This window comes from Castor canadensis, chromosome 11 (assembly GCF_047511655.1).
Source record: "Castor canadensis chromosome 11, mCasCan1.hap1v2, whole genome shotgun sequence".
Lineage (NCBI taxonomy): Eukaryota > Metazoa > Chordata > Mammalia > Rodentia > Castoridae > Castor > Castor canadensis.
Window position 1 is genome coordinate 6,167,734 of NC_133396.1, and position 26,067 is coordinate 6,193,800.

Below are 26,067 nucleotides of genomic sequence, written 5' to 3' on the forward strand. Positions count from 1 at the left end.
GTTAAAGGTGTGGGGTCCAGGCATCTATGAAACCAAGGAGTCCAGGTGATGGCTTCTCCTTGTCCTACCTGCAGCCTTGTACCTCCTATCTACTGCCTACATGTGTGAGGTTCTAGATTCCAGGATTCCCAGGCCTCAGACTGGAATAATCCCTGCTGGCAGGTCTGTGTTGGCCATTGCTCTTTGAAAGGAAATTTTAAAAAGTTTTAATGCTGGGTAACATGAAGAAAAAGCCCCTTCCCTGCCAGATATTTGGTCCTTTTCTGAGAATAGTTTGGTCTGAGGTTGGGGTTGAGGCAGCTGTTTCCATAAAGTGTCCCTTAGGATGGGGATCTGGCAGCAAGGAAAAGGAAGTTGTAGGGACTGGGGTGGCAGGAGGGAGAGACCTTATGAGTTATATGGAGGAGGGGTCTGGGATGAACAGAAAAATACACGGGTCAGTTAAGAATGTGGCCAGGGTGGGGCAGCCAGCAGGTTTCATCTTGTCCCTGCACATAGCTTTCTCCAGGGTGCAGCCATGAAAAAGTTATTCATGGCGGAGCTTTTTACCTATTAGTGTTTCAGGAAGCTACTAGGCTTGAAGCAGCCACTGGCCTGCTGGTCTGGGCACTTTTGAGATGCAAGAACAGCTTTGTACTTAGGCCTGTGGATTATCTCTTGGGATTTCTGGGCTAGGGAGCTTAACAGCCCAGACTGCTCCTGTTTGTTCATTTATGTACCCATTTTCTCATTCATTCACTTATTCAGCCAGCAAATACTGATTGATGCTAATTTTATCAGGCACACTGGTCAAAAGGATACAATGTGGTGCTTGGTCCCATAGGGAAAACAGGCACTTTTCAGATAATCATATAAAAAAATACAGTACTGGTGGCCCACACCTGTAATCCTAGCTACTTGGGGGGCTGTGATTGGGAGAACAAGGCCAGCCTGGGCAAATTGTTCACAAGACCCCATCTCCAAAATAACTAAAGCAAAATGTACTGGAGGTGTGGCTCAAATAGTGTCTGCTTTGCAAGTGCAAAACTCTGAGTTCAAACCCCAATCCCACCACAAAAAAAAAATTATAATATTCCTCATGAAAGGGGTTGAAGAAAAGTTACATGATGGCTGGAGGTGTGGCTCATGTGGCAGAGCATCTGCTTAGCAAATGCCAGGCCTAGAATTCAAGCCCCAGTACTTTCTGAAAAATGAGGTACATTGTGTTTTGAGAGTGAATAATAGGTGGCCCTTCCCCAATCTAGAGGGTCAGGGAACATTTAACTGAAGAAGGCAGGTCTAGAACGAGATCTGAAGAATGAGAAAGCACTAACTAGGAGTGAGGTGTGGAATGACGGAGAGCATCCCAGTCAGAGGGAAGAATGTGTGCAAAGGCCCTGTAGCAGGAGAGACCATGGCATATTCAGGAACTGAAAGTCATGCTGAGAACCCAGGGACACATGCTAGGCAGCAGGTGAGATAGGCTAGACCTTAGATACTTAAAAGCCCAGTGAGGTTTGCTAGGGAAGCTGATTCTAGTTACCACATCTAGATGGAAAATAAGCTCTCACAAAGTTAGCAGATTTGAAAAGGAATTTTTACTTCATCTAGTGGTTTTGTGTCCTCCTCTGTCAAGGACTTGTGAAGTTGCTGTTAGAGGACCTTGTTAGCCATCACTCCTCTCACCTGAGGCATAGGAGAGGCCCTCTTCATGTGCTTGAGGGTTGTGGTGGCAGCAGGGTGGGGGACCCAGAATGGGTATCAAACCAGCCTCCCCATCTTGCTATCTGACCAACCCCTAAGCCAGATCCACTATTTGACTAGACTCTTTCCTGGTGAGACAGGACACCAGGACTTGGCCCCGAGCCAGAAGGGCCTATGAAGGGGCAACTGCAGGATGAGGTAAGCAGGCAGGGTCAGTCTGCTTCTCCCTGCTGCCTTCTGGGCCCCCAGGAAATTAGGTCACTCCTTTTCACCCTCAGTCCTCTCCGTCGTTGAGAGCAAACCAAACACAACAGCAAACAAGATGAAAAACAGGAACGTGATGGTGAATAAGCCAATCACTATCAGGCCCCCCAGATTCCAGGGGTTCTCCCAGAACTCATCATTCCAGATGTTCTTGAATACTATTTGATCCATGTAAACCTGGAAAAGAGGGGACAGAGGCCCTGAGTACAGGGAGCACTCAAGGCCCTGGCATTGCTCTTCAAACCTCCAGCCTTGACTTCCACGGCAGTCACAGCTGGCCATCTCGGTAGCTAGTGGATGCTGAGGGGATGGTGAGTCTTTGGACTCAAAGTGTCCAGCACGGAACAAATGGAGTTTCTTCTTGATAGAGGGCCCTGCATTCTTCCTGGAGACTGTCTCTGGAGTCTCCAGTTCCTGCTTGAATAGCCCCGGTGGGAGCCAAAATGTCTGTTCCATCCCTGAGGCCTACTCAGCTGGAATCTAAAATCACTACTGTGGGTACCCCCTATCTTTAAAAGTTTTTTTAAATTTTTGGTTTTTTTAATAGTACTTGGGTTTGCAAGGCAGGCACTCTACACTTAAGTCACACCTCCAGCCTGATCCCCTCTGTTTCTCCTGTCCCAATTACTAAATGTTTGGTAGGCATTTTGAGAGGTCAATGTCGAAGCCCAGCTGGGTGTAGTGGCACATGCTGTAATCTCAACTACTTGGGAAACGAATAGGAGGGTCACTTGAGCCCAGGAGTTCCAGGCCAACCTGGGAAGCATAGGGAGTCCCTGTTTCAAAGAAGAAAAAAATTAGGTATAGTGGCTTAGGCCTCAGTAAGTAGCTGAAGGCAGCTGAAAATACGAGGCCTAACTCTTCTGGAAATGGAGCTGGTAACAGCAGGCTGCCACCCCAGGACCAATTGAAGGGAATATGGGGGAAGAAGAAAGGAGGTGTTACCTGGTTCTGCTGCTAACAGTCCTGAGAGGGCAAGTCACAGTTGTCCTTCAGGCCCCACACTTTGAGGGGCCCCTAGGCCAAAGAGGCAGCTGGGTGAGCAGAGCTGCAGCTTGACTCAAAGAAGCAACTGTTGGGAGGAAAAGCCATCTATGTTGCCAAGTGGCCCTGACCAGACCTTCATTGTTGCCACCAGAGCAAACAAAGGTGGAGGGGGGGAGGGTGGGTTGCTTAGCAGCCTCTGCTCCCTTTCTGCCATTCACATTCCCCTCAGCTGAGTTCTGCCCTTTTGTGATGTCACTGTGGGGGTGTACAGGGCATGGGTTAGAGTCTTCCATGAGAGAAGTCAAATTTGGGTTGGGATAGGGGAAGAGTCCATGCAGGGCCTGTGCCCCAGGGCACTCATCTATCTCACCTGTGCACAGCTGGATTGGGTTCGCAGGCTAGATGACCTGTTCACTGAGAAAACCTGCCCAAAACTCAGGAAGCTCTGGGGCTGGGACTGCCACTCATCACTTCCTGTGTTGTGGGTTAATGATTAATTGCATTTCTGAATGCTGCCTCCTAGATCACCATTGCAGCCAATCACCATTGGATCCTAACTTCTTCCTGGTGCCCCATATTAGTTGCTGTATGTGGTTAATTCCTATCTCCTGTTGTGATAGGGAAGCTAACAAGAAGGAATGAAGTGGGTACTCTGTGATTGAAACCTGATGGCCACTGTTGACTCCTTTAAAATGAGGATGGGAAGGGGCTGGTGGAGTGGCTCAAGAGGTAGAGCGCCTACCTAGCAAGCACAAGACCCTGAGTTCAAAACCCCACTACCACAAAAACAAAAACATAAAAACCAGGACATGTAGATCTGTTGAGCCAGAAACTTCCAGGCACTGTGTTCAGTGGTAATACGAGAGGTGGGCCTTGCCCTTTGAGAACTTACCTTATGGTCCACAGGCCCTCAACCTTGCTTGTTGCTACCTGGGAGCTTTGAGAAATGTCCAGGTCTCACCTGATACCATTTAACATCAGTCTTTTGGATGCCAAGGTATGGTGTTATTTAAAGGCTCCCCAGGTGTAGCCAGGAGTGGTTTATAAATGATGAGCAGTTCAGTAAATGCTCTTAACTTTTTTGTGGGCTGAATTGACCTGTGACTGGCCTGATGGTTTCCATTTCCTTGTGTGAAACTTGCTGACTAATGTCCTTAGCATGCTGAATGTGCACAGCCAGCAGGCTGGCCTCTGGCACGCCCTGGTACTTCTGCTCCATCAGTTAAGTCAGTTAAGTCTGCTCCATCAAGAGTGTGTTGCCAAACCAGTTTGTAGTAGTTGTGCTTGTTGTCATAATTACATAATTGAATGTAACATCTAATAAACAAATGAAGCAATAATGATAGTTGAAACTCCAGTTTTACACATGGGAAACAGGCACAGAGATGTTAAGTATCTTACCCAAGGTTGTATGGCTAATAAGCTAACTGGATCATAATTTAGAGCCAGGTGAAGTCTGAGCTGTGAGGCACTATGGCATACCTCAGAGGAAAAGTTTCTATAAATACCTATGTGACCACCTTGTAACAACCTTTTTTGGTGATGCTAGGAGTTGAATTCAGGGCCTCAAGCATGCTAGTTACTCTACCACTTGAGCCACTCCATCAACCCTAGAGTTACTCAGATAATACGCCTGTCAAAAGAAATTCAGAGATGATAACTAAACATTGGGCACATTTTGTAAAAATCCAGTGGCATTTCACACTCAGATTCCTTCACCTTTAAGTTCTTGTTCTGCTCTGATGAAAGCAAAACTACAGAATAGATACTATAGGAACAGTGGTCAGCAAGCCCACATTCAGAGAGAAAAGACACAGCCTGCCCCACCCCAGAAAGGGGCCAAGGAATGTGTGTGTGTTTCCAATTCAAATGAGGTGTGTAAGGAGAGTATGTGTCATATACAAGAAAGTTGCTTTTACTGATTTTTTTCAGTTAGCTGCTGTCCCCAAGTGGATAATTCTGTGTCATGATCACTGTGAAGAGAATGACATGCTGGGTAGAGGAGGAAGATGCAAGTACAGGCGTCATAGCCTGTCTGTGTGCTGAGCGGGGTTCCTCTGTGAGAAAGTGATATGTGTAAGTGGAGACTTGAAGACTAGGAGTCAGACTTAGGGAGCAGGATCCCTGGTTTGGAACAGGATTCAAAGAGAAGGAAGAAACTTTGCTTTGAAGGACAAAATTAATTTGTTTTTAGTTTTTTGGGTTATTTTGTTTGTTTGATGGGACTGGGGTTTGAATTCAGAGCTTCAAGCTTGCAAAACAGGTGCTCTACCTCTAGTCCATTTTTGCTCTATTTATTTTGGAGATGGGAGTCTCACAAACTATTTGCATGGGCTGGCCTCAAAACTTGGTCCTTCTGATCTCTGCCTCCCAAGTAGCTAGGATTGTAGATAGGAAGAGTCAGAAAGAATTAAGAGAGGGCTGGGCTTACAGGACTTGTCAGCTGGTGGTGCTAGGAGTGAAAAAATGTAGGGCTTCTTGTCCCTTCCGCTGTCCCTGGGTTTTTCTTCTGACATCTGCTTGAGGCCCACCCCAATTCTTACCTGTTGGATCCTACTCATATGCAGATAATTTTGAGACAGAGTTTGGGTGTGGGTATTTGGGTATAGGGTTAGTTGATTAAGGATAATGGAATCAGCCTTATCTGTCTTGCACCCTGGAGGCCTCGAGCCTTGGGTGTGGTGAGCAGGAGCTCTGGGGCCAGACAGGCTGGACCCAGAGGATGGCTCTGCCATTTTCCAGCTGGTCAAACTTAAGACAAATCGCCTAGTGTCACTAAGACTCAACTTCCTCATCTCTAAATGGGAATAATATCTATAGCGTCAAGGTATTGTGATAACTAAATTTATCTGTATCAAAATATTTAAGACAAGTCAGGCATAGGTACACACCCGTAATCCTAGCACTTAGAGGCTAAGGCAGGAGGATCTCAAGTTTGAGGCCAGCCTCGTCTTGCTACATAGTGAGACTCTGATTCCAAAGCAAAACAAACAAAAATCCAAACCCTAAGACAATGCATGGGCATGCACAAGCCCTCAGTGAAGTTTTAGCTGTATTTATCATCATCGTCGTCGTCATCATTGTTATTGTGAATCCTGTTCTTTGGGGTCTGAACAGGAAGATTCTTGGGTTTCTTTTCTTTTATTTGGAAACACTTCCTCTGTGGGTCTTCAAACTTGTCAGGCAAGTCCATGAACCCAGGAAGTGGAGCCAGCCAGTGAGAACTTCTGCCTCCTGTCCCTGCCCATGTGGCCTGAATTGCCAACTGGAGATATCAGAGACTAGCATCCCCTCTCCATGATCTGTTTCATGGGTAGATGGGGCTCTGCTCTCAGGCAAGCAGAGCTTGTGCTGCATAGACCCTCTGTCACCCAGAGGTGACAGAGGCATGTGAGAAATTACAGAGCTCTTTATGGCTTTTGAGAGCTAGCAGAGTGTCACCACTGAAAACTCTGCCCTTGACCTGTTGGCAGGTATGGAGCCTCACACTCCTCTCCACTGGTCCCCATTTCTGGGTTTTTAGCTGCATCTCTGGAAGAGAAGGTGAGCTAAAGGGACAGAGGCAGGAAAGAGTTGCCTTTCAATAAGACTATTCTTTTTTTTTTCCCCTTCAGTTCTGGGGATTGAACTGAGGGCCTCATACATACATGCTAGGCAAGCACTTTACCTCTTGACCCACTACCTCCTCCCAAGCCCAGGACTGTTCTTTAAAATGGTTCCACGTATTCTGAGTTAGTCCCTTGTTAAGAGGGACAAATAATGAAAGTATATAATTATGCAGCTCTTAGGCCATGCCAGCATTATACTAAGTACTAGACATAGTTCATCTTAGTTTATCCTCCCATCATACCCAGGAAGCAAGCACCAGATTAGCCCATTTCACTAGAAGGGAAAAATGAATTGCGGAGGTTGAGTCACACAACTTGTAACTTGTGACGGTGTAGTCCCAGATAGTCAGCACACAGACGGGGACAGGTCCAATGGGTCAGAATGCAGATTATAGACTACTGAGGGGCCTAAGCTCTCTTCTCTGATTACAGAAGTTTGGGAGGATCCAGTAGTCTAAGCCTGTTAGTGAGGGGTGTGTAGCAGAAGGTAAGGGCAGGGGGAAATGTTAAGTGGTATTCCTTGGCCTAGTACCTAACCTGCAGCAGACAGTTTCCATCACTCAACAGAGCCCATTCAGCAGCCAGTGCTTGTTAGCAGCTGATGTAAGACAAGAGTATCACTGTGTCCCTATACTGGACCCATGCCATTGCGTGATTTTCCAGCTTTCATTGGCATAGGGAGAACAGCCTGGAAAAAAAAAATCACTGGCCATGGCCCTGGGATTCTGGTACCACACCCCTGGTGCACAGAGCCCAAATCGACCTCAGAAACACATAACCAAAAACTTTTACTTGGAAATAAACAGGCAAATATTGGGCTAGAATACTGACATGTTCCCCTCTGGTGGGAAGCTTGGAATCCAGTAGCTGTTGCACAAAGTCTCTCTGATTGACTTGCTCCTCTTTGGCATGAATTAGCAGAGCCCTAAGGGCCAGCTCCCCATAGGTGTGGGCTGTTCCCCACAAAATATGGGGACTCCTACATCTTCATTTTCTGAAAAAGTGAGTTTGCGCAAAAAAAAAACATGAGTTTGGCAGAGGACTCAGGTGGCTTACTGAGTCTTTGAAGCAGTCAGCTCCTCCTCGGCACCCAGTGTCCACTGGCAGAGTTTTATGCTTGTACCAACCCTTGTTTCCTTGATAAGGTTCTGGGCATCAGTGTCCTGGTACCTGGGCACAGCCAGAGCTGGGACAGGGAATCCTTGTCCAGAGGGGTGAGGACCGTAGAGCAGGTCAACAGCCTGTGTCCTGCATCTGGGGGTCTTTTGTCCATCTTCTCTTCATTCATCCCAGTGCTGTCCCTCATGGGGGGGTCATGGGCTGCACCTGAACCTTCCTTCCTCTCCGCTCTGGGCAGCAGCAGTGAGCACAGCAGCAGCTGCAGGCTGTCAGCAACAGCAGCAGAACAGTGACTGCAGGACAGGAGAGCATGGGGACCTCAGAAGCCAGGGAGGGAAAGGATGTTTGCCCTCTTTCCAAAGAAACCTTTCTGGAGGTGTGCAAGGCTTTTTTCCCCAACTCTGACTTAGTAATCAGAAAGACCTGAGAGTCTGACGGGATGTTGACTGTTCATGCTAGTCCCAGGCCCTGGCATTCTCGCTGTTGTCTCCTTTGCTGCCCAAGCTGGGTTCCCTTCATTTGTCAGGTTGACACCTGGTAGTACTGCTGGGCTCAATTCCCAGCACCACCCAGCATTGCCCATCACTTGGGCAATGTCAGAGGATATGGGGAAATCACTTAGCTTTGCTCAAGAAGCAACTGCTTTTCCTCCATACCTGGAGGATACCCACCGCCCCGCCAGCCTCTACTGAGTACCACCATGGTCTGTTCTCTCCCAGATGTCAGGAAGGGTCATGAGGCACTGGGGAGAATCAGAGTGCCCCACTTGCCTGTGAAAAGGATGATGATGGAGAAAGCCACAAGCTCCACGGGCTCAGCCTGGGGAAGCCCTCGCAGCTTCTTCAATAGCCTCTCACCCACTGAGCGCATCTCCTGCACAAAGTCAGTGGCCGCCATTCTGTGTGTACTCCTGTTGGGGCTTCTGTGGGAGAGGCAGACACTCCTGTTGAGGGCGAGACAGAGGCAGAGAGTATCTGGAGTCCAAGGGGGCTGGCCACACACTGTGAGGCAGCACCAGGAAGCCACCTTCTCTCCTCCCACAGCCCGCAGAACGGGTTTGTCAGGTCTCACCCCATGCACTCCTGGTGGCTCATGAGGGAAGCAGGAAGTTGGAGGAGGCAGGAGATAGAATTGGCCAGGGAAGCTGGGGATAATAGTGACATTGAGAGCTTGCTTTGAGGGACTGCCATCCGAGGCCAGGGTTGTTAAAGAGTTTCTGACCATGAGGTGGTAGGAGTTTGCTGTTAACATTCCTTTATCTTGAGACACCACTCCCAAGTTTGGCCAGGGTACCTCTGCTGGCATAGCTCCCTTGCCAGCCCCTGGGTCATTCAGTACTTTTGGTGCCTCCCCTGAATGCCTTTGGGGAGTGGGGGGAGACAGGCCTCAGGATTCCAGCCTGGTGTACTTGGCTTTCATTGTATGCAGAAGAATCAGACTTCAAGAGCAGATTCATGGGGACTCTAGCTGGGATCAGCTAAAGGTGAAAACTGATGGGGGAAGGTGGTCCTGACTTGGGGATACAAACCTGAGTCTTCTGGTGTATTCCATTCTTTTCCACTAGTCTGATTTCTTTACCCATATATTTATTGGTCTGTGAGAAGAGTAAATGTGCTCCTTCTTCTCTAGGGGGTCTTTGTCCAGATGGGATCAGAAGTCACTAATCCCTTTCTCTTGGCTTGGAATTATTCCTCTAGCCTAAGAAGAAGAGGCCTGTCTATATAGAGAGCCTCTTTTCTTTCTAGGGGTGCCCAAGAGCCCAAGGCAAAGCTCTAGGCCAGTCTGAGTTGGATCCTAGTGTGCACTAGGGCTTCTTTACCCTTCCACCTCCTGTGGGTACAAGGGAGCCAGTGCCTCTTTAGAGCCTTGTGCCAACCCAGCTTTAACCAGTTCACCAAGGCAATTCCCTTAATCCTAGGGATGAGGGTGGCAGTAGGTAACAGACTTTTGGTTTTTGGTGATTGCCACCTTGTCGCTGGGCAGGCAGTGCTCTCTGTTGCGGTTCTGCCTGAGATAGGCTGTGGCCTGCCCCTCCCAGCACTGCTGCCTGGCCTAGCAGGTTGAGAATCACCTTTCAGGTCATCTGACCAAGACTTCTATGCTGTACATGTCTTGCTACCCTTCTGTGGCATGCAGCCTCTGCCTGAGCACCTCTGATGTTGAAGAGCCCTGCCTGCTAAGGCAGCCGCCCCATTGCAGCAGATTGGACTCCTGTCCACCTCCTGTGAGTCCCACTTGATCAGTTAGGATCCAGCCATCTTCTCCTCACAGTTTTTCAGAAACTGGGTGGCAGCTGATGTGCACCTTCTGAATTTCCTTTCTGTGAAGTACATGGTACCTTCTCTGCCCACAGTGCTGGAACCAGAGCCCTCATGCATGCTACACAAGTGCTCTACCATTAAGCTACATCCCCAGCCCCATGATACCTTCTCTAGTTTTTCCAGCTGCTCTTCACAGAACACTGTTTTAATCATCCTGCTCCCACCCTCCCCCTCTCCATGACATAGACATGTCCCTTTATCCCTGCACTAACCAGGAGATGATATGCCCATGAACAGTCACCAGCTATAAGAGAGACCCAGGCTGCAGAAATGCCCTCTGTGTGGGGCCTGGCCAGGGCTGGGAGAGTCAAGGCAGCCTTCCATCTTACTGGCTTTGGGAACTGTTACCCTCCCCTCCTGCACTGTCAGCTAGCCCTCCCCAAACACCTTTCAGGATTGTCATCTGTCCTTCATTCCCAGGATGTTTCTGTTGTCTGTTTTGAAGGAAACTAGACTAGCTAGAGAAAGGAAGTTGTCATTTTAATGATGGTGGAGCTAGCAGGCAGATGTTTCTATGGTGGAAAAGTAGATGAATTCCTGTCAGAAGTGAAAGGGTTTCTGAGTTACTCTGACTTCTTTCATGCATCACCCCAGGGTTAGCATCCTTCTGTCAAGGAACTCAGATTCCAGTTTGCACTGTACGAAGAGGCACAGAATCCTGGGTTGCTCCTGGTCATCCATTCCTGTTTCCTCTCTTTTACATAGGGACAGCTGAGACCTGAGAGTGCGAAGCTTCACTGCAGTCATGCAGCAGAACAGGGGCCTATACAGTGTTCCTATTGCCCATGCCCTCTCTGTGGAGGCCTTCTCTACTTTGAGCAGCAAGATAGTGCAGCAGAGAGCCCCACTGAGGGTGCTGCCCATGCAGGCATCCCCTCTGGTCAGTCCAAATGAGACCCTTCCTCTAGTCAGGTGGAACAGGCTTGTGCAAGGACTTGATCCTCTTTCCTGCTCGGGGACCTCTCTGCCAGTACCTCAGGCTTTCAGGGGTCTCATTGTTAGAGGAATGATGTCCTCATGGTTCAGGAGCAGGACTGCTTTTCTTCCTTTCCTCTTTATCTGTACTTGGTCTGACTTTTCCAGCCTACTTGGCAATGTACTCACATTACCTAATGTAGCCCCATGGAAACACTCCTTAAAAGAGGAAGTGAGCAGGAGGCGGGTGGACAGGGAAAGCTTTCTCACTTGTATGCCACACCCAAAGACTCAGGGAAAGACGGGGGGAGCTAGTGAGAGGGAGGGGAGGCACTTGCTTGTGAGTGAACAGTGTTGGGACCCTGGGTCTGTCTGAGAGGTCTTAAGAGTCCAGATTTCCAGAGCAGTAGGCTCAGGCTAAGTAAGCTTGCTGGGCAGGGAAAGGAGGATTTGTAGATTAGAAGCTTCTGTTACAAGGGCAGCGTCCTCTGAAGTTATGAAGTTGGAAAGCTGCAGACTCATGCCCAGTGGGCCTGTGTTCCCATTTGGATAGTGTCATAGCCTTGCCTAGGTTCTGTGGGCAGCCAACTGGGAGCTGAATTAGCCAATAAGACTTGGCTGGCCTGATCTGGGGCTGCCCACTAAATCCCATCTTCTTTGTAGACAGAAGTGGGGCTGCTGGGTGTGGCTATCCCCAAACAGCTGAAGAATAACCCTCTTTGGTTGGCAGTTGATATTTTGTCATTTTAAGCTTAGGCCTGTGAACAAGCAGGACAAGCCCATGGAAGGGGCGGGGAGGTCTTCCTCCTCCTCTAAGGAGGAAAGAGGCACATTCCCAGGGGTCTATTTAAAGCAGATCAATGGACGCCTGGTGCCCGATATAACCAGCAGCCTAGTCAGGTGACCCTGTGGCATGTGCCCCAGCTGTTGCTCTCCAAGGGGAGCTCTGCATGTTCCCAGCTGTGGTCAGAGGAGAATGGGAGTGCTGGGGCTGGCCCTTCTTGCCCCTTTACCCTCCCAGGTTTGAGAGAGAAAGTCAGGGAAGCCACTGATAATTCTGTATTTTCCTGGTGTATCTCAGGTTCACTAAACTCCTCCAAAAACTACTTCTTGCCTGAGAACCAGCAGAACCAGAGCCCTTCCCAACCCCATGCTCAGTAGTGCCTTAGTTGGAGCCTTTTTGGGGTCCTCAGAGGTTCGAGGGGCAGCTAGAGCAAGAATGACTTTTCCTGGCCCCAGGAAGAGCAGTCTGGGCTGCCACTGGACCTGCCTGTTACCCAGGCTGCCTATGCAGCCCTTCTTGGAGCTTCCAAGAGTGCTCCCTAGCTAAGGTGCAGCCAGTGGTGGGGGAGAGCCAGAAGGGCAGAAGGAAAGGCTGGCAGAGCTGGAGGGACTATGGCATTGTTTCTTTGTATGGCAGCTCCTGACACAGACAACCTTGACATAGAGCAAGTGGTCATCCTATAGGCTAGACAGCTGCCAGTTGGTACCAAGACTTCCTAGTCTCCTCTTTACAGAACTGATAGTCCAACTCCAGGCTACATGGAGGAGAGCAGGCAGTGTGTTTGGGCCTGATAAGCACAGCGTCCTTGATGGCTCATGGGCCCCAAAGGGCTTCTTGCTGTGCCTCTTGTTTTGTCATGGTGGGTTTCAACTACCCTTGCTCTGCAGGGAATTATCTTGTTTGAGGAGCAGCTTGAACGAAGCACAACCAACAATTGTGGGAGATCTGTGGGGTCCTGAGTCCTGACCAGCAGGGTGAGATGCCCACCGTGCACTATACTGATCATTTACACGACTTCCTCCTTGCCCTGGCTCCTGCTTGAAATAGAAAGTAAGTGCTTGAACCCTTTCTGGTTGCATTGCCCAACCCTGTAGCTTTTGAGGACAGGAGGTGGACTCCTGCTCTGGTAACTGTTAGAAACTGGAGTAGCTTTTTGTTACAGCTATAGAAGCCGGGCAGCCCCCTTCCCTCCTAGCTTAGGGACTGCTGGAACCTGTGTCCAGTGGATAACAGCTCACCACCATGCCCCTCCCTACCTGGCCTGACCCACTGCCTCAGGTACAACTCAGCTTCAGTCTAATCCCCTCCCTTTGCCATGCACTTTCTGACAATGCCATAGGAGTTAGCCTCCTGGCCACCAACACAGGCCAAAGCTCACAGCCTCTGCCGAACCAAGGACACTTGAACTGATCCTTGGTTTCCACTTTTCTCTGGATCATTGTTTTTCTTTCTTCTGAATGACAGCTTGTTTTCTTTGGAAAGAACATCTTGGGGTGGGGAGAAGTATACTTTAACCCTGGTGTGAAAACAGGAGGCAAGAAGTTTGAGCAGCCTCCACTTGTGAGGCACTGCCCAGTAGGTCCTGTGCTTGCACTGCTGGAAGAATGCAGAGCTAAAGAACTGACTCAGGATCAACATCACAGTGGTGCAGCAAGGAGCCAAAAGCCAGGAGTCCCTCCCCAGCCTCATACATGTCAAGACCATCTCTACACCGGCCCTAGATCTAGAATCAAGCCTGTGTGTCTGGTTTCACGTTCAGAGTATAATGCCAGAGGGAGATCACAGTGTTCCTAGGAATCTAAATGGGTGCAGGGACTCCTCCCTAGGCTTAACCCTGAGCTGAGCATACCTGACAGTAAACAGGCCAAACCTCTGAAAGACGTAGCAGCTGTTGCTCTTGTCCAGGACTCAGGTGGGCAGAGCTACTTTGAATCCTCATTCTGGGGGATGTGAGCTGGCTGGGCATACCCTGCCCTGAGCCTCCTTCACTGAGAAGACCGCAGGGGCAGAGACAGAAGGCTCAGCCCTAATCCTGGGAAAAACAGGCTCAGCAGGCATGTGGTGGCTGGATAGCCAATCCCTCTTTTAAGTCCACCGAATATAGAAAAGACTTAAACTGACATGTAGCGTCAGCAGGTCCCTTGCTCCTCTGCTGCACAGCAATGGCAGGACCACACTCCAGGGTGCCTCTTGGAGCAGAATCCTGTCTTCTCCCCCCCACTCACATATACACACCCTGGCCCTGTATTGCAGGGTCCCAAGGCAAGAGAGAGCCCAGGTGTGCACAAGAGGTGGCTCACTCCCCTGTGTAACTAAGCATGTCCCCAAAGACCTTTCTCTCTGTGTTTATGGTAAATTATAGCCCTCACCCTTTTGAACAGGAGACCCTGGCTGTCCAGCTACTCACCTGGGAGCTCAAGTGTTGGGGAGCCAAAGAGGGGTTCCCCAGCATGGAGCCTCCACGTGCCTCCCCTCAGGCCCTTGGCAGCCACCTCTTCCTTCCTTCTCTGATGCCACTTCTTCCCTGGGCACCTCTCCTCAGTGCAAGCTCCTGACCGCAGACAGCCAGCTGCTGTTCCAGCCTGGGCTTTCTTGTTGTTTGTTGTCCTGGAGATGCAAGTATCAAATTACTGTCGAGAGGGGGAGCCAGAGGGAACCTTCTCTGGAGCTTGTCCTCCAACTGAGCACCTCATGTCTTTCCCTGCCTGGGAGGTTGAATGCTCCCTCTCTTCCCCTTCCTCTTCCTCTTCCTCTTCCCATCCTCCTTCCTGGGGGCTGGGGCTGGGCCTGTGCTGTGCAGATGACCTCAGGGGGCTCAGCCTGAGCTGGTGGGGGAAGAGGATGAAGCAGTTCTCCCAGCTCTGTGCTCCCTACTGCCACCCTGAAGAGGGTTTTTTTGGCCGGTGTCCTCAACCACCCCATCCTATCTTTCAGTCTACTCCCTGTCTGATCCCTCCCTCTGGCTTCCCAGGAAAGAAGGAAATGGTGGGGCAGCTGCCAGGCCACCCAAGCAATTAGACAGGCTTTGTAGCCCCTTGGGGAGGCCTTTCTGCTACTCAGCATACAGGGGCCTCTTGCAGGGAGCTTAGATTCCTCCGTATCCTGAGAGTGGCTTGCTTGCCAGGCAGGGGCCTCCTGTTCCTCCTAAGAGGAAAGACACTCCTTGTCTCATTTTGCTTGGCTGTCTCTTCACTCTTGGCCTGGCTGTCAGGGAGGGGTTCTGGAGCCCAAGGTCTGGTCATGCCACCTAGCAGGCCAGACTGACCCTATCCCTGTAGTCAATGGAGCTCTTTGAATCCAAGCACAAAACCCTAGTGAGGCAGGGCTTGGGGGTAGGGAGGAGGCCAGCCATGTGGCCACACCACTTGAATGCCAGAGCCTCCCAGAGGTTAGACAACAGACAAGCAGAGGGAACATTTGTCACATTTAGTCAATGCTAACAAGAGCAGGGTACAGGAGCACCCTCTGGTGGCTGCTTCTGCTGTCCCTGGTTGCTTGTGTCCAGCTTCAGAATTGTGTTCTCCACTTGGCTAAAGGGAGACCAGACCCTGCTTCTTTGTGACTGGGCCACTTTTTTTCCATTAGCCTGTTCTTTGGGATTACAGCCCCAGGCAGTACTTACAATGAGAGGGGCTCTGGTTAGAGCAGTTGATGCCAGCTATTCTTTTCCCTGGAATTGGTGCCCAAGTAAGTCTGCCTCTGTTCTGGGTCTTCCTCTTAGGTTCCACCACTCTGTGCCACATTCCTAAAGCAGATATAACTATCTATAAGGCTAGAGCTATAGTCTTTCTCAGGGCCTCTGCACCTGTCTGAAAGTTCACAGGTCCTTAGCCTGAGGATTGGAGAAGAGATGGAGTCTCTTGGACCAGATGGAACTGCTCCATGCCTCTAGCTTGAGCAGAGGCTGGTGAACTCAAGGGAACTGTAACAGGGTTGAGGCAGTAGGTGAAAGGGAGACTCTGGCAAGGCTGTGACCCCCTGGCTAATGTGCTCACCAGTGACTAGGTATGATATCAGCTCTCAGAACAAACTGCTTATCTGTTGATTACAATGGGCCAAGACAGGCTCATCAGGGCCTGTAGGAAGAGGTCAAGAGATAATGAGAACAAAGTACTGAGGCCAAGATAGGGCCCTCTCCCACTCCAGAGAAGGATGAAGAGTATATTATTATTATATTGTAATGCACTTTGGAACATTGCCTCAGTGTACACCCAGCCTGTGCAGCCATTGCTCTCCTGTACTACGATACAGATGAGATCACATAGATGAAATGTCTTACCCAAGACACAGCCTTTGTAGCAGAACTGGCATTTGCACCAGTTCTGAACTCTTCCCAGGAAATTCCAGTATCAGAGGAGTAACCAGACAGAATGGGGTTCACAGGGCTGGCAGAGTGGCTTAAGTGGTAGAGCACCTGCCTAGCAAGCATGAGGCCCTGAGTTCAAACCCAGTACCACCAAAGAATGGGGTTCACTTCCTGGCTCCCAGGGTTTCTTCCTGTGTTACATGACCTTGGGAAAGCTCCTTCACCTCACTGTCTCCAACTGTATAGTGAGCAGAAGCAAATGTTGCCTCACGAGGCCCTTGGAGGCGAGGTGTATAAGATGCCAAGCATGATGGCAGATAGCAACACTTGACCAGTGTTTGAAGATTGAGTGAAGAAATGCTGGTATGCTTAGGTTCCTTACCTCTGTGGCACTACCTGCTCCAGGTGTCGCCATGCTGCTATTGCCAAGTACTTTGGAGATGTGCCACCTGCTTGCACCAAAGGCTGCGATCACTGCCAGAACCCTGAGGCCGTGCGAAGGAGGCTAGATGCCTTGGAACACAGCAGCAGCTGGAGCAAGACCTGTATCGGACTCTCTCAAGGAAATGGCTTCGACCCTGAACTGTATGAGGGAGGCCGCAGGGGATACAGGGGCTTCAGCAGGTGAGGGGCCATGGAGCCAGGATCCCCCCTAAGCCACTGGAAAGAGTCTGTCATTCCCCTGGTGCTAAGGCCAGGCCAGAGGTGGCACAGTGCTACAGTCCACCCTCCTTCTGCATTGCCACACAGGGCCCCAGACCTCAGTGTTTCCTCAGACTGCCAGAATGTCAGGGACATTGCTGTCCCACCAGTGGCACGAATGGCAAGGGCAAAGCCTATCCTGGGGCTGCTCACATCCAGCCTGTCCCCTAGGTACGATGAAGGCTCTGAAGGCAGCGGTGATGAGGGCAAAGATGAGGCCCATAAACGGGAATGGCGTCTCTTCTATCAGAAGCAAATGAACCTGAGAAAGGTGAAGGGAACAGGGGGATAATTGGGCTCAGTGGCCCATGCAGGGTCCTAGTTGGTCCCTCTGCCCACACCTTCTCAGCCTTTTCCCTGGCCCTGGGTGGGACCTGTCTTACAGCAGGGCCAGATGCCTCATGGCCCCCTCATGCCATCTTCCAGGGCAAAGACCCCAAGATAGAAGAATTCATACCCCCAGGTTGGTACCAAAAGGTTCCCCAGGGTTTCATGGGGTCTGAATGATGGATGCCTCATTCAGGGCTTAGGGGACTCCAGAAAGGAGGAGGTGAAGTAAAAGAACCCCTTCTTTTCCCCAGATGAGGACTGTCTCCTGAAAGAGGCTTCTAGCAGAAAGATCCCCAGGCTCACTGTGAAGGTAACAGCAGGATGGGTGCCCCTTACTCCACCTCTCACCCTGAGGGTGGATGACCCATTTCCCTTTCCTCCCAGGCTCGGGAGCACTGCCTGGGACTTTTGGAAGAGGCTCTGAGCAGTAACCACCAGGCTACAGGCTCCACTGATGGGTGAGTTTCTGAGATCTGTGGGGCCAGGTCAGTGCTTATTCCTTCTGAGACTGCTTCTCCCCAGGTTGTGACTCATCCTAGCCCAGAGCTCCCAGGGGCAAGTGTTGCTACTCTTAAAGGCTCAGTGGCTATTGAGGGCCAGTAAGCCATAGAGTATCTAGAGAGTCCTGGGCAGAATCACTGTGCCCATCCCCACCAGACCCTGAAGCCATCTCATGGTCTCTGGGGAGATTCTAACACCCAACCCATCCACAAGACCACAGGGAGAAGGCTCAGGCTCGCCTGTTACCTCATGCTCATTCTTGCCCACAGAACAGACCTTCAAGCTAAAGCTGTGGAGCTGGAACATGAAACATTCCGAAATGCCAAGATGGCCAACCTGTACAAGGCTAGCGTGCTTAAAAAGGTGGGCCCAGGGCTGGGAGGCAGGTGGAGCAGGTCATACTCATGGGCTCAGGGTAGGAAGGGGTAGCACCTTCACACTCCAAAGCCATCTAATAGCTCTCTGGCCCGAGGAGCCATTGATAAGGGTAGAGCCTGTCTTTTTCCTTGTATAACCAGAGATGTTTCTGGCCAATCTGGTGAGAATTAGAATTTGCCCAACATCTAAGTCCTTGCACATGGAGGAAGAAGAGGACCTGGGCTGTGGCTTAGGAGGAACTCATGGGTCTCCCTGCCTGTTCCTTTTCAGGTAGCTGAGATCCACAAAGCCTCCAAGGATGGGCAGCTCTATGATGTGGGAGGTGGCACCAAGAGCTGCAGTGCCCAGGTTGAGCCTCCAGAGCCCAACGAATATGACATCCCACCAGCCTCCCACGTGTACTCGGTGAGCAGCATCGTTTTGTCCACCCCAAGTGTGGGTCCAGGAAAGGCTCCACTTTCCCTTTGGCCTCAGATAGGGCATAGCCTCTTGCCCTCCTCTGGCATCACAGCCTTGAAGCATCTCTGCTCTGGCACCTGTACTTTTGATAGTTGTAGCCTCTTCTGCCATCAGCCTGACCCCCAAATAGTGTCCTGTTAGACTCTTACCTCCCAAATACAACCATAGCTGAGCCAGCCACTGAGGTCCCTCAATGAAGCCTGGGAATCTGAACATTTCCTCTTCCTCCTCACAGCTCAAAGCCAAGCGGGTGGGAGCTGGCTTCCCCAAAAGCTCCAGCCTCTTCCAGACGGCCACTGAGCTGATGGGGAAGTATCAGACCCAGGAGCAAACCTCCCAGCCCAAGCAGGGAGGCCAGCCCAGTGGCCTCCAGGATGAGGATGAGAGTGAGCCCCTCCCTGGGCACAGAGAAGCCACTAGTAGTGCTTATTGTGGGGAGCCCTCCCCTAAGAAGAAGGCAAATGCTTCCTCTGGGGGCAGCTCCATTGCCAAAGCCCGGACCAATAAGAAACAGCAACTCCTTACTGCAGCAGCCCACAAGGATTCCCAAAATATCACCCGCTTCCTCTGCCAAAGGGCACAGAGCCCACCTTCAGGACTTACTTCAGCCCCAATGGGAGAAGGTACCAGTCCCTTCTATGAGGGGGCACAGGGATCCCTCATCACCCCGGAGCAGTGCACAGAGGAGAAAGATGGAGTCTCAGGATGTTTGATTGCCCCTCTTCAGACTGAGGCATGTCCCAAGGAGAGGCAAAGGTACGGGCACTGGTAGTCAAGGAATCCTCCAAAATTCGCATGGCCATGTCTGTCCCCTTTGCTCACTGGGCCTCTATAGCTTGAGGCTCACACCTCAGGTGGACTCTGCTGGGCTGCCTGGGATGAGGAGCAGCTTGACCTAGAGCTCTAATACCGTTCTTCCCTCTGTTCAGCACCTGCTCACTCAGAGACCAGGGACCCCGTAAAGGCCAGCCCAGCTCCCTAAAGGAGACCCAGACTGGCAAGCAGCCCAGACTTCAGCAGGTACAATAGGGATGAGACCATGGTGGTGGGGGGAGGTTGGTGGCAAGGCCAGAACCTGCTCTGACATGGGCAGGGGTCAAGGGAAATCATCACTTTTTCCCATACCCCTGTGGCAGGTGGTACAGGCTGGGTGGAGCCACCTGGTGCTGAAGCCCAGGCTTCCAGAAGGAGGGGCAGGGCGAGTAATGGGAGCCCAAAGAGTGATCACACACACGCACACTGTGGCTCTGTCCAGGAGAACCCAGAGAGACGAGCTCAGAAGAGGCCTTGCTCCTCAGCTGATGTCAAGGGCAGTGCCTCAGCCAGTGATCAGGGGACCTTGAATGCCATGGCCCAAGACTCCTGCCAGCTCTCAGCTCCTGTCATCTCCCTGAAGGAAGCTGCAGATGTTGTGGTCAGGTACCTGACCCCCCTCTACAAGGAGGGCAAGTTTGCATCCAAGGTAGGGTGAGTAGGCCTGCCTTCCCTAAGCCTGGGGTTCTTGGGTACAATGGGGATTAGGCAGTATGTACCCCGGAATTAAGTAGGGCAAAGCAGACTAGGCCTGAGGCCAAGACCTGCTCCTGCCTTGTCCACTGTGAGTGGTTCTAGGGTTCGGGGTAGGACTTTTTGCTCCCTGCCGTCTCCTCCCCCTGCCCTCTAGGAGCTGTTTAAAGGCTTTGCCCGCCACCTTTCACACTTGCTGACTCAGAAGACCTCTCCTGGAAGGAGTGGTGAGCACCAGCATGACCAGAGCCAGGAGGCACTGGGGAGGGGGCAGTTCTGTGGTGAGGAGACTAACCCTCACCACCTCAAATGTCCCTCCCTGAATCTGCAGTGAAGGAAGAGGCCCAGAGCCTCATCAAGCAGTTTTTTCATGGACGTGTCCGGTGTGAGAGTGAAGCTGACTGGCACAACGTGTGGGGCCCACAGAGATAACCCACTGCTGGCTGGACAGGGCCAGCGTCCTCCTAACTCTGCCATGAGCCAGCCTGGGTCTTACCCAGAAGTAAGAAGCTGGGCAGGCCTGATGTGCTAGAGGCACCCTCTTTCTCAGGGTCCTTCCCCCTTTTGATTGTATCTTGCTTTGGAAATGGCCCCAGACACCTCCCAAATCAAGTAAGAGGCCAGAGGTTAGCCCACCTTCTTTGTTTGCAAAACCTGTGGTCCTTTCTCCCAGCCTCCCCACCTCTCATGGCTGGTGTTCAGGGCCAGATCCCCAGGTTAAAAGGTGGCGGTTGGTGTGGCTGCTGCCAGGGGAAGAGGCAGGAGGAATGACGCTCCATCTTGTATTTAACAAGTTCTCAGCCAGGGTGAGAATCCCCCACCCCATACAAGGCACTGAGGCCTGCTCAGATCCTCTGCCTACGCCCCTTTCCCTTGAGATGTCATCCTCCAGCCTCGCACTAGGTGCAGAGCTTGTGGAGCAGCATCTGTGTTCTGGTCAGGAAGGCCAGCCCAGCCTGAGATGTTTATAAGAGAAATAAAGTCCCATTTGCCTGATGCATGCACATGCGCACATATGGCCCCTTTCTCTCAGGAGTTTTATTTCCTCAGAATCTGCTTCTTCCATGCCTGACATTGATCCTGGGCAGGTGCTTGAGATAGGGTGTCATCTCCCTCAGGCTGGGCAATGTCAGATGCCCAAACCAAGCTCCTGCAGACCCCACTGTGAGCTCAGTTTTCCCTGGAGGGTATATGACTACTTTTTTTCCCAGTTGAAGTCACTGTGGCAGCCCCTGCCTCATGGCCTCCACTGGGGCTGTGCTGTAGCAGATTCCAAAGCAGAGCCAAGTTTTGGAGACCAAACCAGAACAGCACCCAAGCTAGGTCATGTGATGAGACTTGGCCACGGAGAGGCCTCCTCTTCATCTCACCCCTCAGTTGAAGCCAATCCACTGAGTAGAAGACACACCATCATCCAGCAGGAAGAGGATGGTATGCTGCAGTTCCTGGGCCTGCCAGGCAAAGGTGGATCAGCACAGGGTCCCCCTGCCAGCCCCCTCCTCTGGCCCTGCCCACAACACTCTGAGGTCCTGAGCAGCAGGCCTGGGCCTGAGTTCTTGCTACACAGTGAATGGAGGCACTTGAACCCTACTTCCCAGGGAGCCCTGAATACTCACCTGTGGTAACTCCACCCAGATGGTCTGGGGGTTGTCCACTGAGCCATAATTGAGTTCCAGGCCAGGTGGCCCCTTCTCCTCCAATGGGCTCAGCAGGTGGAGCCTATGCATGTCCTTTAGAGCAATGGAGCAGCACAGTTTCTGGGGGTAGCAGAGACAGCTTAGCTCTGGGGAGGAGGGCCAATGCCTGGTGGGAGAGCCCAGGCCAACACTTGGGTAGCAACTTTACCCACCTGGGAACTGGGGTCCATGAGGACAAGGTGTTGGCGGTTGAGCCCCAGGAGGACAGGTCCAGGAAGAACTATCCTGCTCACTCGAAGCACCACATACACAGTGTAGCCAAAGAGGGGCAGCTGGCTTGCAGCCTCTGGTGGTGGAGAGGGCAGGATGAGAGCTCTGCAGGACGCCAGGACCTGCCCTACTTTGCTCCTTAGGGAGGGTGTAAAGGGCTAACAAGCGTAGAAGCTTCCTTGCCCTTCTATCCTCATCCCTTCCCTCTTGGTCCGCCAGTCTCCGCCTCAATAGCCCCTTGCCCCAGACTCACCAATGAAGCTGATCTGTGCTTCCTGGGAACTGTGTCCTTGCAGCTGCCTCAATTCCTGGGCCATTAAATTCTTTATGGTGGCCTTGTTCACTTGCCATTGTAGCGGCTTAGGTATGTAGGCCAGCAGGTCTTGCCTAGGGTACACAGCCTGGGTCAGTTAGGTCCATGACCATTGACCAGTGGGTATGGAGCTAGGAATATGGTGTTGAGTAACTGAACCTGTGTCTACTGTGGAGAAGACTAGGACCCATTCACAAATGAGGTAAGGACCCCACCCCAGAGGAAATTGGGAGGGATGGAGAGGACAGGTGACCACTGCTCTGGGCCAATCTAATTAGGGCCAGGAAAGGTTGAGTGGGGGTGGCCTTGGTCTTCGAGGAGGAAATGAGAGTAGTGGGCCTGGGCCAGTGCTGAGGGAGGAGGCAGGACAGGAGGTGTGGGGCTGAGCTCACGCACTCTGAGAGGGGGCTATTGCTGGCTTTGACAACATGTTGGAGGGCAGCCAGTCGCGCAAGTAGAGTATCTGCCTGGGGGCTGGTCATCAACTTCCCCTGTAGGTAGTCCCGCAGCACCTGGAGAGGGGAGAGGGCTGTTATGGGACAGCTGTGCCCCAACCTGCCAGTTATAACGACTGGGGCTTAATTCGGTTCCTGCCACCATTTCTTCCACCTCCCACAGACCCATATCCTTGTGGGGAGGGGCCTAGAGGTCACTTAGGAATTACACGCAAACTGCAGCACAGTGCACAGCAGTCCCGGGGCAGAGTCTGACCTGGCCGTAGTGGGTATCGATGTAGGTGGGATGATCAAAGTGCAGCGGGGTCTCCCAGCCAAGTCGCCTGCCATGCAGGCTCACCGCCTGGTCCACCACCACACTGTTGAGGTACTCATGTGGCCACAAAGGCCGGACCAGGTCACCTGCATGAGGAGCTCATGCCAGTGCTGCCCACAGCCCACCCTGCTGCTCCAGCACAGAAGCTGCAGGCAGGGGAGTGAACTGGCATGTGAGGCTGCCTCCCAGTCCCATCCCGGTTGCCCTTCCCTCCCCCACCCCAGACTCACCTTCCCCTTTGATGAGGAAGAGGGCAAACTCTTGCACTTCCTGGGAGTTTATTATGCCCATCTGCCCACACAGCTCCTCCAGCACGTCTCCTGCCACCTGAGCACACAGACAGGGCCATGATGATGGAGGAAGGAAGCTGGGGGTTCCAAAATTGAGGCCCACAGCCTCTTCCCTTGCACCGCCTCTCCCTTGCTGACCGTGAATGTCTGGATATTTGTCCTGTAGTCTACACCCCCAGGCAGATGAATCAGAAGCATGCGGACAGCTTGCCCTTTCTGTCAGGCAGATTGTAGGGTTAGTCACCAGCAGTCAGAGGTCCCAGGTCTATGGGTACTGCCCCCCATCCCAGGGGAGTCTAGAAGGCCCACCCACCCACCCCCAGTACCAGGAAAGCCTGCATTTCACCAGGTGGGGGCAGCCTCTGGCGCCCCCCATATTTGATTGTGCGCTGTAGGTGTTCCTGGCTGCTCCGGGCCAGCTCTGCAGAGGAGCCAGAATGATGGAGTCACAAGTTGTAACCAAGTTCCTCTCAGCCAGCGAATTCCCAGACCCAGAAGCCCCTTTCCCTCTCACAGCACCTTGGCTGGGGCTTGAATCCTGCAGGAACTTGGTCACGTAGGGCATAAGCGTGGTGGATGGGGGGAAGAAGCCTGTGAGGAGGCTGAGGAAACTCCAGCCCTGAGCACAGTGCTCCCTAAGGAACAGAGCACCTGGGCTTCAGGCTGGCTAGACCACAATGCTGTGAGTCCCAAGTCCCCTGCCCCACCATCTTCACTCACGGCTGGGGATGTCCTGTGATCTGCTTGATGACCTGGCAGTACATCTCATCCCTGAGATCCTCCTTCTGGCACACCTGTTGGGGAACACGAAGGACAGGTGGACAGGGCAGGGGCAGACAGCAGAGCTGAAGGGTGGTGCTGTGAGGGATGGCTGGGACCTGAAGTCAAAGAAATCCTGGTAGTGGTTGTGGGCTGTGGCTGAGTCAAGGTGATAGCCCAGCAGTCGCCTTTCCTTTGTTTTGGCCCAGCAGCTGACAACTGGTCACTCTTTTTTTTCCTGTGCTGGGGTTAGAACCCAGGGCCTTGCACATAGGAAGCAAGTTCTACCACTGAGCCACACCCCAGCCCTGGTCACTTTTGGGAAGCAAGGAGTTGGGACTGGGGTTTGAAATCAAGGCTTTGTGCTGCAAAGCAGGTGCTATATTACTTAAGCCACACCTCCAGCCCATTTTGCTCTGGTTGTTTTAGAGATGGGGTCCCTCAAACTGTTTGCACGGTCTGACCTCAAACCTTAGTCTTCCCAATTTCAACCTCCTAAGTAGCTAGGATTATAAGCAGGCATGAGCCATTGGCCCCCAGCCCTGGTCATTCTTGAAACCACTTTCTGCACCTAATTCTCTGAGCCTCTGGTTCCATCTGACTCCTTGGCTTCTGCGCGCTGCATTGCCCTGGGCACCTGATGCACTGTCCCACCTGATGACTCCAGTGCCTGACTCCATCCGGATTCTCCAAAACCCCAGAGTCTTCTACTTGGAAGTCTGCAGTCTCAGACTTCGTGTATCCAAAATATGTGTCAGCCCAGATCCGCCCCTCCCAGAGGTAGGCACTACTCTGTTCCCACGTCCACATCAAGCCCTTGCTGGCTCTGAACCTTTGCGTCTCTCCCCTCTGCTGCTGCCTCTGGGCAGGTCTGCATCCTCTTACCTGGGATCGCTGCAATGACTTCGTTTTCCTCTAAACCCCCAGAATCTCAAACAATGGCCACAGTAACCCTGTGAAATGTAAGCCAAGTCTCTTCCAAACCCACTGATTGCCATCATTAAACTACCAATTTGGTTGTGAAAAATCAAAGTCCTCATAATGACCAACAAGGCCTGCTGTGACCTGGGACTACTATCCCCTGGCTGTCTTCATCCACTTTCCCTTTGCATGCTGGCCTCATGGTGCTGAGGCACACCTTCTTGTCACGGCTGCCACTCCTACATGGATGCCCAGCCCCTGTCTACACATGGGGCACTCCTCCAGATCTTTGTCATGAAGCCACCTCCAGTGCAGCAGCCCCTCCGCTGCTTTAGTGTTCCTCCAAGGGCCCTTCACTCCCAGACATACCATGTCATTATTTCCTGCCTGCCTCCTGCGAGCTTGCACTCTGCTGAGCCTTAGCTTGTTAGGTTCACAACCATGCCCCCAGCATGAATAGGTACTCAGTTCATGTGTTTGAATGGTTATAAGAAAGAGTGACCAAGGAAAGGGGAATCCCATTCAGGCCCAGGCAGGAGGACAGGAAGAGGCACTCAGCTCAGGGTCTCTGCTCCCTGCTTCTAGCACACCCAGTTCTTTCTTACCTCCAGCAGTTCATAGAGCAGATCCAGCTCAGTCTTTCCCCGGGACTTAGACCGGTCCCCCATAAACTGCATCAGAGCTACAGGCAGCAATACAGAGCATTGTGAGCGTGGCCAGGCCCTGCACCAGGCAGAGCAGCCATCTCCAGCTTTAGCAAGGAAATAGGCTCAGAGAAATTCTGAAGGTGCCCAAAGCCACACACAAGGTGTAGTCTCAGTTGAATACTTCGGGCCCCAGATGTCATACAACCTATAAGCTGTGGGTGGGAACATATGGGGGAGGACTATGGGGTTCTAGGAACCACCAGCAAGCTTCCCTGTGTTGGTAAGACTGGGGCAGAGCCAGGTCCCCAAGCCCACTGTAAATATGGGGACCCAGGATGCCTGGGGCCACTCACTCCGGAAGCCAGCCACAGCTTGCCTGCTTGCATCCTTATTGCTGAGGTTGATGAGTGATTCCTGAATGGGAGTCTGTGGCAAAAGAAGCCAGACAGTGAGTCAGGGGCCTCGGGTCAGAGGGCAGATCCATGGGCAAACTTTCCCCACCTGGTCCCTTACCTTGGTGTACTGTACAAGATTGGTAGTGGCTTTCCCTTCAGAACCTCCACCTGTCTGGTCCAGCCTGTGGGGGACAGAGAGGA

At 51.9% G+C, this 26,067-nt stretch overlaps 4 protein-coding genes across 17 annotated transcripts in view; 1 reads left to right on the forward strand and 3 right to left on the reverse strand.

Annotated features, from left to right (window-relative positions):
• Nucleotides 1-23,077, forward strand: part of Recql5 (RecQ like helicase 5) — a 35,234-nt gene extending 12,157 nt beyond the window's left edge. For 4 of the 9 annotated variants that reach the window (XM_074045127.1, XM_074045126.1, XM_074045124.1 and 1 more), the window contains 12 exons: nucleotides 16,393-16,611; nucleotides 16,861-16,960; nucleotides 17,116-17,152; nucleotides 17,271-17,329; nucleotides 17,404-17,477; nucleotides 17,790-17,883; nucleotides 18,169-18,303; nucleotides 18,593-19,113; nucleotides 19,287-19,377; nucleotides 19,613-19,819; nucleotides 20,021-20,090; nucleotides 20,195-23,077. In XM_074045127.1, coding sequence (XP_073901228.1) covers nucleotides 16,393-16,611; nucleotides 16,861-16,960; nucleotides 17,116-17,152; nucleotides 17,271-17,329; nucleotides 17,404-17,477; nucleotides 17,790-17,883; nucleotides 18,169-18,303; nucleotides 18,593-19,113; nucleotides 19,287-19,377; nucleotides 19,613-19,819; nucleotides 20,021-20,090; nucleotides 20,195-20,295 — 1,708 coding nt within the window. In that variant the 3' untranslated portion in view covers nucleotides 20,296-23,077. Of the gene's footprint in view, nucleotides 1-12,568; nucleotides 12,732-16,392; nucleotides 16,612-16,860; nucleotides 16,961-17,115; nucleotides 17,153-17,270; nucleotides 17,330-17,403; nucleotides 17,478-17,789; nucleotides 17,884-18,168; nucleotides 18,304-18,592; nucleotides 19,114-19,286; nucleotides 19,378-19,612; nucleotides 19,825-20,020; nucleotides 20,091-20,194 lie in introns of those variants that run through there. The other 5 variants (XM_074045128.1, XM_074045129.1, XR_012438429.1 and 2 more) reach the window with 5 other exon arrangements.
• Erln (endoregulin) lies at nucleotides 1,563-4,147 on the reverse strand. 2 transcript variants are annotated; one of them, XM_074045142.1, is made up of 3 exons: nucleotides 3,305-4,136; nucleotides 2,893-3,019; nucleotides 1,563-2,124 (listed from the first exon to the last, which is right to left on the reverse strand). In XM_074045142.1, exon 3 carries the CDS (start codon nucleotides 2,116-2,118, stop codon nucleotides 1,942-1,944), a length of 177 nt encoding a protein of 58 aa, XP_073901243.1. In that variant the 5' UTR covers nucleotides 2,119-2,124; nucleotides 2,893-3,019; nucleotides 3,305-4,136; the 3' UTR covers nucleotides 1,563-1,941. The 2 variants fall into 2 exon arrangements, with proteins under 2 accessions (XP_073901243.1, XP_073901242.1); XM_074045141.1 differs by having other exon boundaries at nucleotides 1,563-3,019; nucleotides 3,305-4,147.
• Nucleotides 7,314-15,412, reverse strand: Smim5 (small integral membrane protein 5). Of its 5 annotated transcripts, none has more exons than XM_074045138.1 (4): nucleotides 15,304-15,412; nucleotides 14,089-14,288; nucleotides 8,432-8,604; nucleotides 7,314-7,954 (listed from the first exon to the last, which is right to left on the reverse strand). In XM_074045138.1, exons 3-4 carry the CDS (start codon nucleotides 8,556-8,558, stop codon nucleotides 7,845-7,847), a joined length of 237 nt encoding a protein of 78 aa, XP_073901239.1. In that variant the 5' UTR covers nucleotides 8,559-8,604; nucleotides 14,089-14,288; nucleotides 15,304-15,412; the 3' UTR covers nucleotides 7,314-7,844. The 5 variants fall into 5 exon arrangements, with proteins under 5 accessions (XP_073901239.1, XP_073901241.1, XP_073901238.1 ...); XM_074045140.1 differs by lacking the exon at nucleotides 15,304-15,412 and adding an exon at nucleotides 14,747-14,880 and having other exon boundaries at nucleotides 8,432-8,583; XM_074045137.1 differs by lacking the exon at nucleotides 15,304-15,412 and adding an exon at nucleotides 14,747-14,869.
• Myo15b (myosin XVB) overlaps nucleotides 20,884-26,067 on the reverse strand; it is a 33,737-nt gene continuing 28,553 nt past the window's right edge. Inside the window, exons 50-63 of the mRNA XM_074045143.1 lie at nucleotides 25,985-26,048; nucleotides 25,825-25,897; nucleotides 25,430-25,506; nucleotides 23,865-23,938; nucleotides 23,664-23,779; nucleotides 23,471-23,565; nucleotides 23,283-23,360; nucleotides 23,085-23,181; nucleotides 22,795-22,940; nucleotides 22,480-22,595; nucleotides 22,024-22,157; nucleotides 21,713-21,846; nucleotides 21,480-21,620; nucleotides 20,884-21,314 (exon numbers count right to left, since the gene is read on the reverse strand). Of these exons, the coding sequence (XP_073901244.1) occupies nucleotides 21,237-21,314; nucleotides 21,480-21,620; nucleotides 21,713-21,846; nucleotides 22,024-22,157; nucleotides 22,480-22,595; nucleotides 22,795-22,940; nucleotides 23,085-23,181; nucleotides 23,283-23,360; nucleotides 23,471-23,565; nucleotides 23,664-23,779; nucleotides 23,865-23,938; nucleotides 25,430-25,506; nucleotides 25,825-25,897; nucleotides 25,985-26,048 (1,423 nt within the window). The 3' untranslated portion in view covers nucleotides 20,884-21,236. The remainder of the gene's footprint in view (nucleotides 21,315-21,479; nucleotides 21,621-21,712; nucleotides 21,847-22,023; nucleotides 22,158-22,479; nucleotides 22,596-22,794; nucleotides 22,941-23,084; nucleotides 23,182-23,282; nucleotides 23,361-23,470; nucleotides 23,566-23,663; nucleotides 23,780-23,864; nucleotides 23,939-25,429; nucleotides 25,507-25,824; nucleotides 25,898-25,984; nucleotides 26,049-26,067) is intronic.

Coding starts and splice junctions, on each gene's coding strand:
- Smim5 (XM_020180336.2), bottom strand. CDS start 8,966: ATGCCAGCAGAGGTACCCTGGCCAAACTTGGGAGTGGTGTCTCAAGAT. Junction 7,955..8,431: donor CATCATCATCCTTTTCACAG/GCAAGTGGGGCA, acceptor CCTGTCCTGCAG/TCACTGTTCTGCTGCTGTTG.
- Erln (XM_074045141.1), bottom strand. CDS start 2,403: ATGGAACAGACATTTTGGCTCCCACCGGGGCTATTCAAGCAGGAACTG.